This window comes from Gymnoscopelus microlampas, assembly GCF_963454915.1.
Source record: "Gymnoscopelus microlampas genome assembly, chromosome: 20".
NCBI classification, from domain to species: domain Eukaryota; kingdom Metazoa; phylum Chordata; class Actinopteri; order Myctophiformes; family Myctophidae; genus Gymnoscopelus; species Gymnoscopelus microlampas.
The window spans coordinates 35109837-35130363 of record NC_139957.1 but is presented as its reverse complement, the minus strand read 5'-3'; the positions used below and the strand labels follow the sequence as shown (position 1 = coordinate 35130363).

General features: G+C 39.2%; 1 protein-coding gene across 1 annotated transcript; it reads left to right on the top strand.

The window, feature by feature from the left end:
- Positions 1 to 2399: 2399 nt before the first annotated feature.
- spint1a (serine peptidase inhibitor, Kunitz type 1 a) lies at positions 2400 to 17609 on the top strand. The gene is made up of 11 exons (XM_084043898.1): positions 2400 to 2482; positions 2728 to 3313; positions 5087 to 5244; positions 5418 to 5559; positions 11070 to 11237; positions 12183 to 12230; positions 13678 to 13806; positions 13942 to 13992; positions 14481 to 14651; positions 14765 to 14824; positions 15737 to 17609. The coding sequence occupies exons 2-11, from the start codon at positions 2830 to 2832 to the stop codon at positions 15922 to 15924; spliced, it is 1599 nt and encodes a 532-aa protein (XP_083900024.1). The 5' UTR covers positions 2400 to 2482; positions 2728 to 2829; the 3' UTR covers positions 15925 to 17609.
- Positions 17610 to 20527: the final 2918 nt, after the last annotated feature.

Here is a 20527-nt window from a genome sequence, read left to right as displayed (position 1 = left end):
CTACTACTTGTTCACATGTTTTTGTTCTTTAGATTTGTTTTGATTGACCTCACATGTTAAGAATGCTATCTCAGATGTTAGTTTTGATGTTTGCCTGGTATCCTAGTTACTTTGAAGCACTACATTGTTCTCTTTGCACTCTACTTATGTATGAACAAATTATGTAAATATGATTATTCACATCATTTGTTGACTAGGGTTCATGCCATTTACTCTGATTCCACAATTGTACGTTGCTCTGAATGAGAGCATCTGCTAAATGCCTAAATTGTAATTTAACTCTGAAAGTGTACAAATGTATTTGGATTTGCATTTGTGCACTCTCAGAGTTACAAATGGAGACATTAACTGTGCTGATAAACTGGATCTATCTTATATGCTAGAAGGTATTATTTGTTTTTTTCCCTTATCTATGATGCTTATTCACTGTTCACGTGTTTGTCTACTGGCATATTTCAAGAGGCTGTATACTTAGAGAACAAATCCACTCTCTCTTCACTCTAAAGTAAGGGATGGGTTTATTTATTTGTTTCTCATGCTCTCTGGCTATTTACAGGAGGATGGATGGAGTTGTTACTTTATGACTCATCACATAACTTGATGACTCTGCAAATCAGTCTCTACTATGGCATAGAGCAGTTTGGTTCCCATGTGGGGTCTGGGGACCCCCAGGGGTCCTTGAGGGGGTTACAGGGGGTCCCCAGCTAACTAAAATATAGAACAAGTATGGCTATTTTAATCTCTACAACTACAGCACATAGACAGTAAAGTGACCTTATGCATATCAAATTGGTGGTGCTTGAAATTATAAAGGTTGAGATTTGCTGAGGGTGGTCCTTATGAGAGCACTTTTTTTTATCTTCAGGAATACATTGCCTAATAAAGATTCCCTTAAAGGACACCCTCACCCATTTTCAACGTATCTTTATATTGGTCCTCACTAATGCTCATTATAATATGGTACAATTTTTGTCTATTCACTCTGTGGCTCAGAGAAACCCGCCTACCAGGCCCTCATTGGAAACAAGTCCGCAAGGACTTTTATGAACGGACCTGTTAGACAAAGTATTTTAAATGTAAATGTGTTTTTTTTACATTTTTTTGCCTAATAAAATATTCAATCAATCAATCAATCAATCAAACCAGTGACATCATCAATGTGGAATCCAAGCTAATAGAAACGGCAGGCTTTCTATTCCTGGAAAGTTAACATGCTATAATGGAAGCCATTGTTCTCACCTTAATAAAAATACATATTTTTTAATCTTGTTTGAAAAAAAGAATCTGCCACTGGTAGGTGGGTTTCTGAACTGTCCACAGCCCTCCTATGAGACAGCCCTCCTATGAGACACAGACCAAGTAGGGGGAAAAAAATAAAAATGTATCATCTTATAATGAGCATTAGTGAGGACCAATTGTATGAGGATAAGGTTGAAAAGGGTGAAGTCGTCCTTTAAATATTATATGAATATACTGCCCTCTTGTGGATTAAAATGAAAATCGTCTTGGCAGCACATTAATCTATAATCAACTTCATTCTATAATTCTATACATTTCTCAGCCATCCCCCAATCAAAAGTATGCAGCAAATATAATGATATGAACTGTGATTGATTATACATAACCTATTTTATAACAGTTTGATGCATAGCAGCCATAGCCCATAAAAGGCCTTGCTAGGCATTTTCATTTTACCTCTTTAGATTATTTCATGATAACAGCACTTTGAGTGGGCCAGTACAAAATGTAATCCTGGAGAAGTCTTTCAAATGAGCCACGTGAAGTGGTAGAAAACCAAAAAGTACTCACATTTATTACTTAAGTAAAAGTATCAATACTGCAATGTTGTACTTGTATACTCTGTTACAAGTAAAAGTCTGGAATAAAAAATGTACTTGAGTAAAAGTACAAAGGTATTGGCATCAAAATTGTAGGTACCAAAAGTAGAAAGTACTCATTATGCAGAATGTCCAATGATTTCACAAGGTTTCAAATGTATAAAATGTATAAAAATACACATATAAATATATTAAAAATAGCAGATCTACAAGCTCACAATGCGTTGCATGCAACGCATTGTGAGCTTGTATATCTGCTATTTTCAAATGGCCGAAATGTAACTAGTAACTAAAGTTTTCATATAATTGTAGTGGAGTAAGTAACAGTATAATATTTGCCTCTGAGATGTAGTGGAGTAGAAGTAAAAGTACTGAAGATTGGAAATACTCCAGCAAAGTAAAAAAAAAACTGAAAATGTTACTTATCAGTACTTGAGTAAATGTACTCTGTTTACTTTCCACCCACTGTCGATACTGTGTGTCGTAATGAGTGTCGTTGGGAGGGAGTGTCGTCTCTACACGCCTCCTCAGTGACTGACTGGAGTACTATTTCACTTCCTGTGTTTCTTTTCGCAGGTAAAGGAGTGACTCACCTGAGAATAATGGAAAGATTTGGCTCGGTTTTTGCGTAGAAGAACAACCCGGTAAGTGTTTTCTGGATAATTAAGGCTCCTTTTCCTTGTCGGAGATCAAACGGGAAGGAAGACAACCTCTGTGAAAGACCATAAATTGAACGTTTCTTCACTTCACCTTCAGTAATGATTTGAGGAGAAAAGAAAAGCGCAACTAGACTGAGACTAGCGGCCTAGACTAGCCTCTCTCTCTGTAGTAGTGTGTTATTTATAATAACATTCCATCTAACTTAAACATCCATCTCTCTTCCCAACAGGTCAACCAAGATCGGATTTATCTGTGGTGTGGAGGATTCTTTTTTTTTTTAAATTTAAATTTAATTTATTTATTTTGGAGTTTTTAAATACAATTCTCAACAATGACTCTCCTCCAGGTCCCAAAAAGTGGACTGTTTGGGTTCGGTGGTCTTCTCCGTCTCCAGGTGGTGGTGTTGTTGTTGTTCGGTCTGCTGTGCGTCTCCACGCACGGCCAGGACCAGGAGGGCTTCGGGGAGCAGTGTCTGGCCAAGTTCAAGCGGGGCCGCGAGGACTTCATCCTGGACGCCGACGAGTCGGTGAAGGCCGGGGCGACGTTCATCGCCAAGCCGCCGGTCGGGCGCTACAAGGACTGCGTGCGCGCCTGCTGCCTGGACCCCCGCTGCAACGTGGCCTTCATGGAGGGCAGCGGCGGTCCGCCGGGGGAGGAGATGACGGAGACCACCACCGTCAGGTCCTGCTTCATCTTCGACTGCCTCTACAATGGCAAATACGCCTGCAGATTCGTCAGGAAGAAGGGATACATCAGCTACATCCTGGACACTGTGTATGACAGTCACCTGGCCGAGGACGCGAATCATATACACAGTAAATGTCCTTATTGTTTGTTTGATTTAAAACCCCACGATTTAGACCTGCAACTAGATCTTAGAAGAAGGGATGGATTAGACCTAGACCTTAGAAACTAGAGCCAAGTAGAAGGGATGATTTATTTTAGACCTTAGAAGAAGGGCTCCATCAGCTACATCCTTGACTCTGTGTATGACAGTCACCTGGCTGAGGACAATAATCTTATACACAGTAATGTTATTGTTCATTTAAAACACTTTTTTTAGGCAGATTCTACAAATGCTTTCTCATTGAATCAGTGGTACTCAAACCTTTTTGTGCAAAGGACCCCCCCCATCTGAACATTTTTATGCCAGGGACCCCCGCCCAGAAGAGAAGATTTGTGTTTAAAAAGCACAATTATTCAAAAATGTTCAAACACTTTTGAAAAATGTTCAAAAATAGCAGATATACAAGCTCGCAGCGCAGCATGAAGTGATGCGCTGTGAGCTTGTAGATCTGCTATTCTTGAGAACCACTGTTCTAAATCCTTAGAGTTTTTTGAAAAACGTATGTTGCTATATATATATCTATAGCTAAAATTTTAAATGAAACCGATCCTTTCCCGGTTTTAATGGGTTAAAATAGCCAATTTAACATTGAGCTGCCCACACTGTTTAGGTGTCCACAATTCCTGTATCCTCCTGAGAGCGTACAAATGGAACCTAATGGACCTGCAAGTTCCACTTGGTTCCATTTGTACGCTTCTCAAGAGTTTTATATTGTAGTGTTTAAAAGGCCTACTGAAGGATTTTATTTTAGCCATTTACTCATGAGCAATTAGACCTCAGTTTTGTAGTGTGAGTGTGTGACCCAAGTATAAAGTGATTGTTTTGCGGCATGGGTGGTTCAAAGTCAGGCTTCTAATCTGTTGTTATTTAGGCCCCTGGCGGATGGGAGAATGCTCCCTCGCTGCATGTTGGCACATGCACAGATTTCATTATGGCTCCGTCCTGTCACAGGCTTAGGTTTCTGTTTTCTATACAAACCCATATCCTGTGAGAGCTGGTGGCTCCTCCAAGCCTAGTGTTTTGCCTCTGGTACCGACAACACGGTGAATGCTGAATAGACACAAAACATTTCAGCCACATGATGAACCTGATTTGAAAACGGTGCTCTTGTGTTGGCTGAATATGTCAAACGACTGCTTGTAGCCACAATTGATTCCTATCTGACAACTAGACTTGGGATCCTTTAGGATTTTAACGGTCAGATTTCCTTAAAGGTACCCTTTAAAGGAGGAGTTCACCCAAAAAAATGACTTATTTTCTATAAATTACCCCATGAAGCCTTGATTTCATGGATTTATTTTTGTTTTTGTGGCATTCGTAAGACAATAATTTGAGGAGACACAAATAATGTACTTTGTGTCTCCTACTGGCTACATTAGCCGGTAGGAGACAGGAATCAAATTATTAGCTTAGGAATGCGACAAAAACAAAAAAGAATCCATGGATTCAAGGCTTCATACACTCTCAGAGTTATGGTGGTCCTTGAAATGTAAAAGTTTGAGAACTACCGGTATTGTAATTGTATAGCAGACGTTAAGTCCACATGCCAGCTCTGACAGTGTGATAAAACCCGGTTCCGGAAGCGGTTCCAAATGTAATTGGAACCGATTCCGGTTCCTCAATGTTGCATCCGATTCCCTCCGGTTCCGCATCCCAACCCTACTGACAACTACTTTCTCCTCATTTTGTCGCCCGTGCGTGTGTTATGTACATTGAATCCGTTGTTGTGGTGTCGTTCCAGATGCGAATGACCAGCCGCCCGAGGCCAACGGCGGTCAGGACCAGGTGGTGCAGCCTCAGGACAGCGTGACGCTCAATGGCATCCAGAGCAAAGACGACCACAAGATCGTGTCCTTCCTGTGGCAGCAAGTGTCTGGAAACCCTTTCGCTGTCGTGGAGGTGGGCAAAGATACAATGACGTCAGAGGAATTATGGTGTAAAATACAGCCATAGCCCTTCTTTGTGTTGCATGTGTTTTGTTTGTTTTGTGACTATAATACTTTTGTGACTTTGTTCAAATCCTGGTGGTTTGTACTGCTTTATGAAGGCGTTTCTTTCCGTGCCACACACAGACAACCAACTTTGATGACCAAGTCATCGTGTCCAATCTCACCTCTGGAGTGTACAAGTTCAAGTTGACTGTCACCGATTCCAGCGGCCAATCGGATTCAACTCAGATCACAGTCTTGGTCCTAACGCCTGAACAGTCTGATGGTGAGTAGAGCTACTCTAGGCCCTAGGCCTAGGGGATTGATTGTTGGTTTTCTAGGACCAATGTAGATTTATTAGGAATCTGAGTGAGCCAATAGCCAGCCAGCATATTTTATCGGTATTAAAAATGACTGTTACAAAATTATAATGACATAAAACTGCATTTAAATTAATTCTCAACGCTACGACCACAGCGTGATATTACCGATATTATGGGGCCCAGTCTGTGTCGAAGTGTCCTGACGCTAAGAGCCCTATCTTGCACACCGCCTTACCCCTTATCCCTTAACTTATAAGCCATATTTTACTATCTTGAAAAACATTTTAAAATATGAATAGCTGATCTACAGCGACACATTGTGAGCTCGTAGATCGGCTATTTGAACAATTATTTTTTGCCAACTCTAAGGGGGCCTTAGAGCTGGCAGTGTCTTGCTCAAGTGTCCTGAGCAAGACACTTAACCCCTAACTTTTCCCTAACTGTTAATGGCACTGACTGCTGCTAATAGTTTGGATCGGTAAATGCAGGGGCCAAAATTCACTTATTTGCTAATGTACACACACAGTGACAAATACCTCAACAAGAACTAAAGGGGACCAAAAAGCCAGAGTAGTTTTAAAGTGAAATACCCCTTTAAGTGAAAGAAAACACACAGTTCTACAGTTGTACTGTCAAGTAGAGTGATTCTGACAAGATTACTTTTACCTGTTTGTTTGTTTGTTTGTTTGTTTGTTTGTTTGCTGGGTGAGAAACATCAGTCTGTCATGTCATCTGAAAACCATACAACAGCATTTCTCACACCGGAAATATCAGCCTGGTCTGTCGTTTCTAAAGTTCTCTTTTTTTAAAGATTTTATAGATACAAGATATAGAGAAGAGGAAACGGTTCTGCACACTGCCTAGACTCACAGGATACAAGTTTATTTTGACCAAAACATTGCTTCTTCAAATACATTTAGCTTTAAGTGAAGACAGAGTGCAGGACTTTTTCCTCTTTTCTATGTTGGCTGTTCGTTCCTTTCTACAAGGTGTGCAAAAGGACTTTATTTACTTAGAGATACAGAACAGAAATATGGATAGAAAGAAGGTATTTATGCATAGAAAGAAAGAAGGTAAATATGGATAGAAAGAAAGTATTTGATAATGATTTCTATGGGGGGTAGTTCTGCTTCGGCTGTGGACTCATACTGACTCACTGCCAAGTACAAACATGAGTCATGTTTATTTGGTATTTGGTGACATTTCTGAAGAGTCATGATACCCATATGTCTTGTCTTATCTGTCAGTTTAAGATGCAGTGTAATGACGTGTGTATGGGACAGCCCATTTAGAAGGGTTTAGGGCAGTGGTCCCCAAACTTAATAGCTCAAGACCCCAAAGAGAAATTTGATGTCTCCCCGGGACACAAACTAGTGAAAATAGCCAATCTACAAGCTCACAACATGTTGAGCTTGTAGATCTGCTATTTTCTCTACTTAAAGTGTATTACATTTATGGAATTTCTTTGATTTCTTTCGGAAAATGTATGAAATTCAGCAGATTTTTTTATTTTATTTACTTACAGTATTTACTCGTGAGTAAATGACCCATAAGATGGGTCCGGGAGAAACATGGGGCCCGACCCAGTGTTTGGAAGCCACTGGTTTAGGGGTTGCACAGAGGCTCAGTGGTTAGCACTGTTGCCTCACCAACTCGGAAGATTTATGTATTGTTTATTTAGACTACGCCTATTCAATTAGGGTAATTGATTTAAATCTATTGTCGCCACTGTAAGATCAGAACAGACTCACGTCTCACCCATTTTCTCATGAAATGTGTGTGGAGAGAGCGGGAGAGAGAGAGAGAGGCACAACATGTTGATGCTTAATGTTACAATGGTGGATTCATGCAAGGAACATGTTGTGCAATCATAAATTGGACAGCCATTTCAGAACAACATCCATGAAACAGTACTTTTAGTCACACAAAGCTTGTACATTCAAAGAATGTTTTCAAAAGACTCCATTTAAAATACAATGAGGAGATTTCACACCAAAATGGGGTCAGCAGTGCTTTGTAATGTCTCTGTTTTAAGTGCTCAAAACACCAGATTAGCATGGACGCTACGTTTGAAAATAGTTTAGTGTGTGGATGTAGGCCAGGAAGGTCCTAGGCCTTTATTCTGCCCTTATTCATGTAGGTTTCCTGCTACACCAATAGACATGCATGTTGGGAACATACTTCTTTCCGTGACCTTGTGCAAGGCACTGCCTTAGAGCTGGCTGCAGTGCACACTGCTCCTAATAGTTAGGATGGGTCAACCACATGTATCCTGGCGTCCTGTTGCAACAACATGTGAGCTTGAAGATCAGCCATTTTTGGTGAAGTGATTTTGTTGTAGACCGGGGGAAAAGGAGCGGTTCTGGTATCGACCCCTGGGGGGACTCCGCTCAACTAAAGTATATATAGTTTAAGTAGTTTGAAATGCAAGGAGGAATTTCCCCACTGGGCTCAATAAAGTATGTATATATTTTTTTTGCCTTCCACCTTTTTGAAGCAGAAGATAACTTTATGAAGAAGGATGTTTTTAACTTAGCTGTTTGTATCTGTTAAGTTAGCACACCCATTTCTATAGGTAGGTAAAAAAAAAAAAAAAAGATCACCTAACTGTTCACCAGACAAGGAGCCGAACCTCGGGGGTTGCGATCCCTTTTTGTTGCTTTGATTTCGGTGTCGGCTACCTAGAACCCAGTGCCTTCAGTCATCTCATTCTGACTGCGCTGAGTTTATGACGGCATCAGCCATCGCGACAAACTGTTTGGAGTGGAAACGATTCGATGAATTCCTTTTGAGGAGAGTCAAAGCCCACTAAAAGCGAATCCCGGTACCGTTGGCTTTTTTCCTTTAAAATCCCCTTGAAAAAAAGTGTGCAGATTAGCAGATGTCTTCTGCAGAATGTGGACAAGATGTCTGCAAGAGCCTGGTTGATTGGACTGATAGGAAACTATGGATGCTAGTTATACAGTCATTTACATACATGGATACAAATCTAATGCATGCATTGTAAATGTTGTGTAAGTCTGTACTCTCAACTCTCCAAATCATTTATATTACATGTATTCAGTACAATGTGGAATTATAATGTAACACAGATGTTTTGGCTTTAAAACCCCTCTTCAGTACGCTCTTTGTGTTAAAATATCATTTAGACCACTACCTATATAGTTCATTGACCAGGGTCCCCAGGGTTCTATATTTGCCTCTACACATGTCTTTACAGAAAATAGCGGATGTACAATTTTCACCAAATTTTCACTTTCACATGCCCAGGCCAGAATAGGGATGCTAAGGTTTGTGTGGTTAACTGTTCCGGTATCATTTGCATCTGTTACATCAAGAACACAAGCCCTTCCGTGTTGGTAGTGATGAGAGAGACAGGTCAAAGCCTGCTCCATTTGTTTCCAGTGGGCTGAATGTCGAAATGCCATCAAGATTGGGAAATTAATCGTACTATTACAGTAACATGCCAGACAAACCCATCTCACTATGAGCAGGAAAGCGTTGAGGCAAATGACTGCAGAACTGTGACATATTTGGTCATTTTGCTTGTCTTTGTCTTCGTTTGGTCTATCCAACTGAAAGCAGAATCATGATTTTTACTGAGGCTCTGACGTTGTTATGCAGTAGGCACATGGAATAAAATGGATGGAGATGGAATTCCCAGGAAAAACATGGCGTTTTTTTGTTAGACCTGCCAGTTGTGTTTCACTAGAAGCAGCGGTTGTGATTCTCTTCTGTGAAGTTCTGTCTTTCCGCCCTGCCATGCTCCCAGTCCCTCTCTCCACCCCTGACTCCACAAAACCTGTTGGTCTGGTTTCAGCTCGGGTTTCACAAACACAAGGACTGTAGTCAGTAGTCACTGTCATGATAGTCTTCAACACTGATTAATACACATAACAATGATCTTCTATCCTGTATTTTGAATACGTCAGGCCCATCCTTTAGATGTTGCTGGTTGAATGAAAGCCTATCTAGTAGTCTGGGGGAAAAGGAAGAAAGACTTTTTAACCATTCATTGCGTTCAGTTAGCCATTAACAAGCCTGAGTGGTGTTAGGAATGTGATTCAATGGAACGGGCCAAAGGCACAGCAGTGACCCCAGATGTCGGTCTCTGTAAATTTGCACCTAAATACATTACTTACGTGCAAGTTTTAGGGGCTTGAGGCTACATACCCAACAGCTCCATGCTTAATGAATGAGAGGCTTCTCTTTAATTCAGTCATACCAGCCCTATTAATATCCTGAGTGTTGTTTTATTTATATCTTTTTGTGTAGCTGCCACTCCATCTTTTATATCGAATCTAATAAGCAGACCCTAAAGTAGCTTTCAGCTTTTATAGTCAACATTTTTGCTTTAATGCTGAACTATGCAAGATTTTAAAACAAAATATCTTTTGCAATCTAAATCATAAAGAATTGAAGCAAAAAAAGCAAAGAAAAATCACCTGTCCGTGGTTAAAATGCTTTACATTTATTGCAATGATATTCAGTGGTCTGCTACGACCAGTGGTACATGTATCAAAACGGATAACTCTCTCTGCCACTTGGGGTCGCCAACATACAATACGCAAACTGTGAAAAATACAGTGCAGCTTTGTGGTTGCTTTTACTATTTTAATTATCATGAACTGACTCAGATAAAACACAATAGTGCTTCTTGCCAACATGCATCATCATCAACAACCACATCATGGAAGCATAACTGGTTCATCTATAAACACGTCAGTGTTACTCAAGAGAGACACCACTTCCTTGTAAGTTGTGCAATCATGTGTGTCTGTCACCACATAGGGACAAACTGAAGTGCCACACAACGTCACACAACCTGCTATCAAACATTAGACAGATCTATTTTTGGACTAGTCAAAAGTAGTCTGGTTTCTAAAGTGCTTGTGATTCAGCTCATACTATGACAAAATAAAATTGTTCTAACCAGCTAAATTATTATTAATGTCTAGGACAGGTCACAATAATCTGTGTTGTTTGCAGCCTTAAGTTTACTCAAGTACAATATCTAGCCTATGTGTGGTTCAGTCTGCTAAAGGGGAATTTCCAAAAATATACATACACTTTTATTTTGTGTGTGTATTTTAGCGCTTTACCCATTTGAATTCACACTGCTAATTACTTAAGACTACTTTTTGTAAACTAAACTCCCAAAAATACTTAAAGTCAATGCAATTAGAGATAAGTTTATTGGTGACTTTGTCGCTAGACTCTCAGACTTAGAATAAATGCAAGATTGTTGATGGGAGTGTGACATAATACACTATGACAGTGGTTCTGTTATACTGCCCCCCCCCCCCCCCAGTTTTTGTAGTATAGTTTGATGGTTACTCTCTTTTTTTTTGTATTAAAAAGGTCTTAAAAGCCCCCCCCCCCCCCCCCCCCCCCCCCCTGGTGGTTGAGAACCACTGCACTATAATATGGTCCACCACCAGAAATGTGAATGTGATGATGTTCCTCCCCTCAGACCACTGTATGGCTCCAAAGAAGATTGGACCGTGTCGCGGTTCCTTCCCTCGGTGGCATTACAACGCTGCCTCAGAGAAGTGTGAACAGTTCAACTTTGGAGGCTGCAGACACAACCGCAACAACTACCTGTCCAACCAAGAGTGTGTCGGAGCCTGCTCTGGCTCCGGTACGTCATCCAACAACCCCTTGACTCACTCTCTCTCTCTCATCTTCTTATACTGGACTTAGTTATGGGCAGTGGTGGAAAAAGTACTCACATGTTTTACTTATGTAAAAGTATCAATACTGCACTGTAGAAACACTCTACTCTACTACAAGTAAAAGTCTGGTATTCAAAATTGACTTGAGTAAAAGTACAAAAGTTAGGGTTAGGGTTAAAATGTTCCATTTCACAAGTTATCATTATGTCTAAAATGTATACAAATATTTGAAAATGGCTGATCTACAAGCTGTGAGCTTTGCTATTGTCAAATAGTTTAAATAGGGCTGAACTGGTTAATGTATGTTTTATAATAATCAAAATCTACAAAGTAACTAGTAACTAAAATTTTCTAATAATTGTAGTGGAGTAAAAGTACAATATTTGTCTTTTGAGATGTAGTGGAGTAGAAGTAAAGGTATTGAAAATTGGAATTAGTCTAGTAAAGTAAAAGTACCTCAAAATTGTACTTACAGTAAGTACAGTTCTTGAGTACACGTATTTAGTTACTTTCCACCACTGGTTATGAGCATATTGTAGTTTGAAGTCAGGTTTACACATTTCTAAGTATTTATTTGACTAAAATGTTTCTGTTGGATTATCTATGGGAGGGGCTAATGTTAAACCACAACAGTTTAGCATTTAGGGTCATTTTCTACAGTACATTTTACAGTTTCCATTTGTGCTTATGTTCTCATCCAGAGTGAATTATAATGGATGTAGCAGTGGTAACATCTTAAAATCCTACGTCACTGATATTACAGTGAATCAACCAATAGCTGGACAAGTCAGGATAAAAATGTCTCTGCAGTATATTCCTGTTTTATAGAATATGTATTCATAATGGAGACGGTAAATTTAGAACTGCTGAGTAAAGAACTTTATTTGATGTTGTGCTGTGTTCTGTTTCAGAAAAAGGAGGCGAGAAAACTGGAAGAGGATTGGTACCTGCAGGCAAAGGTAGGTGGTGACTGTTGGTAAATGATTGCATGCAAATGGTGATCAGGGCGGCCGAGTGGTTGGCGGGCATAATGGTCACAGATGGGGCTGGGATCCGGTGAGGAACCGGAATCGGTTCCATCACATTTGGAACCGTTTCCGGAACCGGCGGTTTATTACACTGTCGGTGGTTCTCAAACGTTTTAATTCCAAGGACCGCCATAACTCCGAGAGTGTACAAATGGAACCAAATTGACCCGTAAGGGTCCATTTGGTTCCAGTTGTACACTCTCAGAGTTACAGACCCGTAAGGGTCCATTTGGAACCCCCTTAAGTAACCCAGGGGGTCCCTAGACCTCACTTTGAGAACCACTACAATAATATGTATGTGATACCGTATGTATGATTGAATTTGTCTTTATCCAAAAAATGTAATGAAAGTCTAAATTAAATATATATTTTTTAATATATAGGAATCGTTAAAGGGAACCGTTAAGGAATCAGAGACCGTTAAGAGGCAATCGTTGAAATTGGATCCTAACCCTAGTCACTAAATGTCTTCAATGGAAGTGTAGGGAGACAGGCTCCTGCCACTGCAGATGTACTAGTTATATTGTATTATCATACAATACCAGTTATTGGTTAAAATGTTTTATTTATTAAGTCCCGGATTGTGGCTTTAAATGTGTGTATGGAATGTGCTAAATTGACAAAAGTTCCACCTTGTAGGGCTGCAACTATTGATTATATTCTTAGAGATTATTCTATCGATTACTTGTACGGCTAATCTAGAAGCATATTTTTTATATATGTATATATCAATGAATCAATTAACGACTTAAGTGTTATTTTATACTTTATTGCACAATAGTGAAAATAACAGCTCTATAAGCTTGTAGCTTGTTTCATTATTATTTATATATTTTTATATTTTCTTTTTAAACATTAAAAACATTACATGCCCAAAATAGGGATAGATTATTAACCCTTTAAGACCTGAGGCTGATTCTACAAATGTCTTCTAAATCCTGACAGTTTTCTGAAAAACGTATGTTACTATATCAGTGGTGCTCAAACTTTTTCATGTCAAAGACCCCCAAAATTATATGTATTTGGCCGCGGACCCCTGGCCCCATCTCAAAATATTTTGTTGCAGGGACCCCCAGAAGCAAAGAGTGAAGAAAATATATATTCAAAGATTTGCACACATTTTCAAGATTTTTCAAAAATTGCAGATCTACAAGCTCATAGAGCAGCACTCAGTACTGCGCTATGAGCTTGTATATCTGCTAATTTTGAATAGCCAAAGTATAAAATAATTAAGTGGTTACACAGATGTGTTCATGGTCTTAATGGGTTAATCGATATTACATTGTAGATTTTTTTTTGTAATCGATTAAATTAATTCGTTTCATTAACTGTTATGCCCCTAATCATAACCATCCACAACACTGTTTCTGTGTTACAGAACAATGTGGGACTCCATGCACTGCAGAACAGTTCACCTGCGCCAGCGGCTGCTGTCTGGACAAGAGTCTGGAGTGTGACCAGGTCCCACAATGCGCCGACGGTTCAGACGAGGCAAAGTGCAAAGACTGTGAGCAGTTTCTATGCAAACTAAGCTTCATTTTCATACTGGTTCACTCTGCTATCGTAGATGCTGTGATAGTGATGAAAATGTTTCCTTGAAAGACTTGTCTAACCTAACTTCTGTTTCTCATGCCTTCATCAGTGAACACCAACTTTAGAATTCTGCTGCAAATTCCAGTGGACGAGCAGAAAGGTGAATTTGAAAATGTTCTTCTTTAAGATTGAAATATGTGTTTTACATCTGTACTATTTATGATTGTCTATCACTTCGACTGAGAGACCGAGGTGAAATTATAAGTGCAAAATCTTTGGATAGATTAAAGTCCAAACCTTTGATATCTATTATCCTTAGCATTCTTTTAGCCTTAATAATCCCCCATCCTTCTTTAGCATGTATGTATTTATGTACGGTGTATGAATGTACATTTTAGTGTTGTGTGGCGCTCCAATGTTCCTTCCTTGGCTGTATAAATAAGAAATTAACATGACCCACTTAAGTCTGACATCATCATATGACGCGAATAACAGATCTACGAGCTCACAACAAGCTGCAACGTGTTGTGAGCTTATGATCTGCTGTTTTAGCTGTGCAACACTGGCTTACAACATGTATATATTAAGCATATAGGCCAAAATAGGGACACCAGGTTGTAAGTAGTTAAATGTTTCTCTTCCCAACAGTTCGCTGCACAGATCCGCCACACACAGGTAGCTGCAGGGACAGTGTGACGAAGTGGTACTACAACCCCATTGATCAAAAATGCTTCCGCTTCAACTACGGAGGCTGCAGAGGCAACGAGAACCGATTTGAGGATGAGGCGTCATGTTTGAAAATCTGCAGAGGAGTAACACGTGGGTTGACTTCTAGACATCATAAAAATCTGTAAAATTTCAAATTACATTTGTTTATGTGACTGAAGTTGAATTTCCTGAATCTAATTTGTTTTTATATCCTTGATTTTTAGAAAAGGACATATTTGCAAGAAAGGAGGAGTTTGAACGCCAAGAGTCTAGCAGTGAGCTGGGTAATTAATTTCATGACACCATAACTCTGGAAAATGAGGCTATTGTCTCTCTAGAATGGTTTTCTTTAAGTGACATCTTAACAATGACTCTTTTAAAAGTCATTTTCTGCTCCATGAGCTTTTACGTGCTGTGGGTCATTGTTGGTCAGAGGTACTGCTATGGAACCAGTTCTCCTTTTTCACATTGCATTGAGGCACTGAATGCAGCAGATGGTATATTGATCTGCAGTTGTCCATCTAAACTTGACATTTTTTGCTAACCAAACCACCAATTTAAGTTTTTACTAAACATACATACTTAATGACACAATTACTCCCTTAATTTTTGTTTTGATGTTGACAATAATATAGACTTTTAGTTGGCCTGAGGTGGGTTTTCATCTATAAAAAAACCTTTGACACGTATCGTCCTTTATTTGCCCTGGGTGAGGACTGAGAGGTTGATAACTGATGAGTGATAACTGTGACCAGAAGGGCTAATATGGCAGTACATGACCAATCCGTGCAAACTAAAGTGCCACCGTGTGCTTAACCATTACTGTTGCTATCTACATAAAATATTGTGTTTTGGTATGAATTTTTCTTATTATTATTTTAACCAAGTGTCCATTAACTAAATGTCTGGCATTTGTAACAAACCAAAGTGCTTGAAAATCATTTGAGAATTCAGCATGTTATGGTGATTTGAACTGTGGAGAGACCTGCTGCTCCAATAGAAGCGTCTATTGTATGTATGCCTCCTAATGCTAGCCGTGCATTAGAAGGTGCGGCTAGCCCCTGCCAATATGGCAACCACGTTGACGCATTGCTCCAATGAACAGCAGCGGCCAATGCATCGTGTACATCATACATGTATATACCGTACTGTATGTATGACTGAGTTGATCAAAATATGTTTTTTTCCCCCATCAGGTATCATAGTAGCAGCCGCTGTCCTGGGACTGGCGATCCTCATCCTGCTCTGTGTTTTGGCCTACTGCTTCCTGAAGGGAAAGAAGAGGCAGCCACAGCACCAGCGAGTGGCCATGAACGGCTCCCAGGTCACCACCATGGAGGACACGGAGCGCCTGGTCTACAACAGCACCACCAAGCCCATCTGACCCCTCCCTCCCTCCCTCCCATCGCCTCCATGGCCCTTAACCCCTGACCTCTGAACGCTCTCAGTTAAGGGTGTCGTATGAACTCAATATCTCAGTAACGGATTCCAGGGTGGGGAAAAAGACAACAATGTTCACCTCTCATATTTGAAGGTTAGCCCATTAAAACCTGAGGCCGATCCTACAAATACCTTCTAAATCGTTAGTTTCTAAACTTTTTCGTGATTCAAAAGATTTTTCAAAAATGTTCAAAAATAGCAGATGTACAAGCTCGCAGCGTGGCACTAAGTTACGTGCTGTGAGCTTGTATATCTGCTATGTTTGAACTTGTTTTTTTTTAATCTTGACTAAAATCTAAAATGACAGATGGTTTCGTGGAGTTAGCTAAAGGGGGAAGATGGTTCTGATCTGCTTTATCATTTTAACACAAATCTGTTTTTAAACCAGCGTGTATGCTTTTGGAATCCTCAAAAACTGTGGAATGGCACCGATCTCATCACAGTGGTCTGTCAGAAGTGTTGTTGGTCAATAACTCAGTACTCAGGGTAATGGCATGTGTGTGAAGGGACGCCATACGATCCTTTTTGACAATTGGGTCCTTTGTCACTCTTACTTTATTAGGATTTCTTATATAATTTCTCTTATTGTAGTCTGATGCCTCTAAAAAATATATTAAAGCAAAATAACATAAAACTTAACATACTTCATCAAAATAATGTTCTGATGTTGGTGTTCTCACTTTTGTAAGATAGGTCCATTCTTCCATAGACTGCCACATGTCAAAAAGGATGATATGGTCATTTATTATAACCACTTTAACCCTGGCTTCCCTATTTTGGTGATGTCATTACAGGCGATCATAAAAATAAAAAAGAAAGTTTTTTAAAATGGATAGATCTACAAGCATACAATGTGTCGCATCGCAACGCATTGTGTGAGTGTGTAGACCCACTATTTCTGTAATATAAGGGGGAAAAAGTGAAGAAGAGACGATTGTTTTGAAAATGTTTGATATTATTTTAAATAGGGCTTACGTGGTTACAGTGAAATGCCACTGGATGCCTGTGTTCACTTATTATGTACCTGCTTTGAGTTTGTATTTGTGAACATAACTACTTTATTTTTCAGTTGCATTATGTGTACATATAAGCAGAGTCAGTCCATGCGATGAGTGTATTTTCAGCTTCATAGCAGAATCACACCACAATGGGGTTAGAATGTGTTCTACACAGTACAGTAAGTCTAGGTTAACACTAGGGATCTTGTAAATGCTACAGAATATCTATTTGACCCCAAAGTCTGTGTGTACATTTTTACTAAAGAAAAAAAAATGGTTATTTGGTCACTTAGAATAAAGTGTTTAAATACTTAAATGTAAGGTTGTTTTCAGTTTTAACTTCCCAATGTCTTGCTACTGTCACTTTTCACACAGTTTGTTTCTATCACATTTTACTCAATTGAATGTGACTTGTTGGACCATTGTGTACATAGTGTTTGAATTTTGAGGAAGTATTTTAGTTTGGATGTTTATTTTTAATGAAACATGTTGAACAGTTAGACTCGCGACATAAGACGGGTAAATGATTCCTTTATTAAGATGTCATCTTAACATTTGAAACATTTACGCCTTTGTACATAGTGTTTTTATGTTCCATGAGGACTGCTAAATAAAAAGAATATTCACTGAATGTGTGTTTTTCCATCAAGTGTTACATTGTACCTAGTACAATAAGTGATAATATAGATATAGCTAGTAGTGAGTTTGGCCCTTGCCACAGTATGTTTTAAATGTTTTATAGCTCAATCAGAAAGGCAAAACCTGAGTAAGTTTATCATCATGTAGACATGAATTAGCCTTGCATCAATGTATGAAGAATGCAACACCTCTGATAAAAAAAAGTATCAATCAATGATTTATGTTTGGAAAAGGAATATAATGAACATGCTGTTTTCCTTTCTCAGAAAACTAAACGAAATCAATGGACAAGTAACAAAGTATCAGACAAGTCTTCATTCATTCATTCAGGGGCACCAACCAAATGAAAACAGAACACTGACATTCCCATTTGTTACCAGCAGAGGGAGACATAGGTTTACTACCTCTGCACTAGAAATGCATGCAGCCACACGACCGAAAATAGACGCCATGAATTCAAGGCTGTCTAGATTTGCAGTTCTCTTACACTCAATATATACAATTAGTAAAACGATTGATATGGTACACATCTGTGAAAAATGTCCCCTTTCTATGTGTTTTAGACGCAGCCTAGCAGACATGTATGAGAGATTTTGTAGGCTACTGCAGCCAGCAGGACAGTCTTTCAGACCTCAATATTATGTGGTCCTTACATGCATAATTCCACCAAACAGACGAGCATATTGTTCTCTCCATCACTTGAGATGATCACAAAAGACAGAGGCAGGGCGTAGAGCAAAAGGCATCCTTTCCTATTCAATCAGCAAGTCATAAATTAGCATCAACCCAATTGATTCACTCAAGCTTTTTGTGAGTTGCCCTTTTAACTGACCTGCCCCTCATAAATGTACAATTGGTTAGAATGACAATTTGTTACGTTGGTTCACAAGCCTGTCAGGTTGTGTGTACTCAAAGGAGAGCATGTTAAAATACATGAATAAATAAACAAGTTTAGGATATTGCATCCCATGTAAATGTTTTACTGAATGTCAGAAAAACAGGACAAAATGGCAAACTTTCCAAAGCAATTGTACTGGAGAAGTAAAGTAAACCAATTTGATTGAATCAAGATTAATACAATCTCAATTAAGTTTGCTGATGATTTGATGATTGTCAGTCTCCTCCAGGACCATGAGGTGAGCCATCAATCATGGTCCAATCTGGACCATGTCATCAAATAGTGTGATGACTTTGAGTCATAATTGTAACTCTGTGTCTAAAACAAAAGAGATGCTTATAGACTTTAGCCGAAACATTCTTTAAGGACAGAAAGCCATTCATCCTGATGACAACATGACTTTTGATGCCAACACAATCCATCTGCAGATAGCCAATAGGAGACATCTTTTCTCGAGAAGGTTTAAGAGGTTCGAACATGTTTTATTCATACGTTTAACTTTCATTGCAATTATTGTTTTGTTTTAATTGTTTGATTCATTGTTGCTTGATTGGTTTGGCAACCACATGGTTAGCAAAATGGGCTTGGAAAATATTGTTAAGCTTTACCAAAAGACCAATTGGCACTAAATTATCAATAATGCATTTTAACTCCTACAAGCAGTGAAGCTGTAGCAATAGCCGACAACACTTTTCCTAGAAGGACCAAATCAGACATACCCTAACTCATTGGTTCTCAAAGTGGGGTCCGGGGACCCCCAGGGGTACTTGAGGGGGTTCCAGGGGGTCCCCAGCTAAATGATGGACAGGAACCAAATGGACTCTTATGGGTCTGGATCTCTGAGAGTGTACAAATGGAACCAAATGGACCCCAAAGGGTCCATTTGTACACTCTCAGAGTTAAATTAACATTGATTTTACAATATGAATTGGGGTCCCAGAGGTATAAATGCCATTAAATTGGGGTCCGTAGCCTAATGCATGTCAAACTGGGGGTCCTTGAAATTAAAATGGTTGAGAATCACTGCTAGAGCCGTAAAAACCTCCTCTTATTGGGGTCCCGTCCCTGGCTTATCTTTTCAAATGGGGGTCCGCGGGGTAATAAGTGTCAATTTGGGGGTCCTTGACATGAAAACGTTTGAGAACCCCTACCCTAACTAACCCTATTTGTGATTAGCTCCCACGGCTGTTAGGTTTTTGACCAAGCGACTAGTTTGTTTCTATTGCACACACATTAACAAAGGACTGATGGGCTCTTGCATTGATGAATTGAATAGGCTACATAGGACGGACCACAATGGAAACAATTAAGTCCCCAGGACTTTTTGTGTTATCCTTTTAGCCTTAATGTCTGACTGTACCACGTGCTGACGGAGCTGTTTACATTTCTGACTAATAAAGTGTCCAATAAATCAAAAAGCTGATTGCAACCTTTATTATGCCTGCTGCCTGTAGCCAATGAGTGTGTATAGTCTATTTATATAAATAGATTTGTTTTTATGATGTGTATTGAGTGTTGACTAGCCTACTTGTTGCAAGTCAAATTGTAACAGTAGCCACTATGGCAGTGGTGGAAAGTAACTACGTAAATGTACTCAAGTACTTACAAGTACAGTTTTCAGTACTTTCACTCCACTTTTCACTCTCAGACGCAAATATTATACTTTTACTCCACTACAATTATTTGAAAACTTTAGTTACTAGTTGCAGATATAAATGATTACATTATAAAACATACATTAACCACTTTAGCCATATTTTATAATCGCAACATGCTGTGAGCTTGTAGATCTGCTTTTTTTTTTTTTTTTACAAAATATTTTGTATACATTTTATACATTTGAAAAGTTGTGAAATGGGATATTCTGCTCAATGAGTACTTTCTACTGGTAGGCCTACTTTAAGTACATTTTGATACCAATACTTTTGTACTTTAACTCAAGTACATTTTTTCTTTCCGGACTTTTACTTGTAACAGAGTATTTCTACATTGCAGCATTGATACTTTAATAA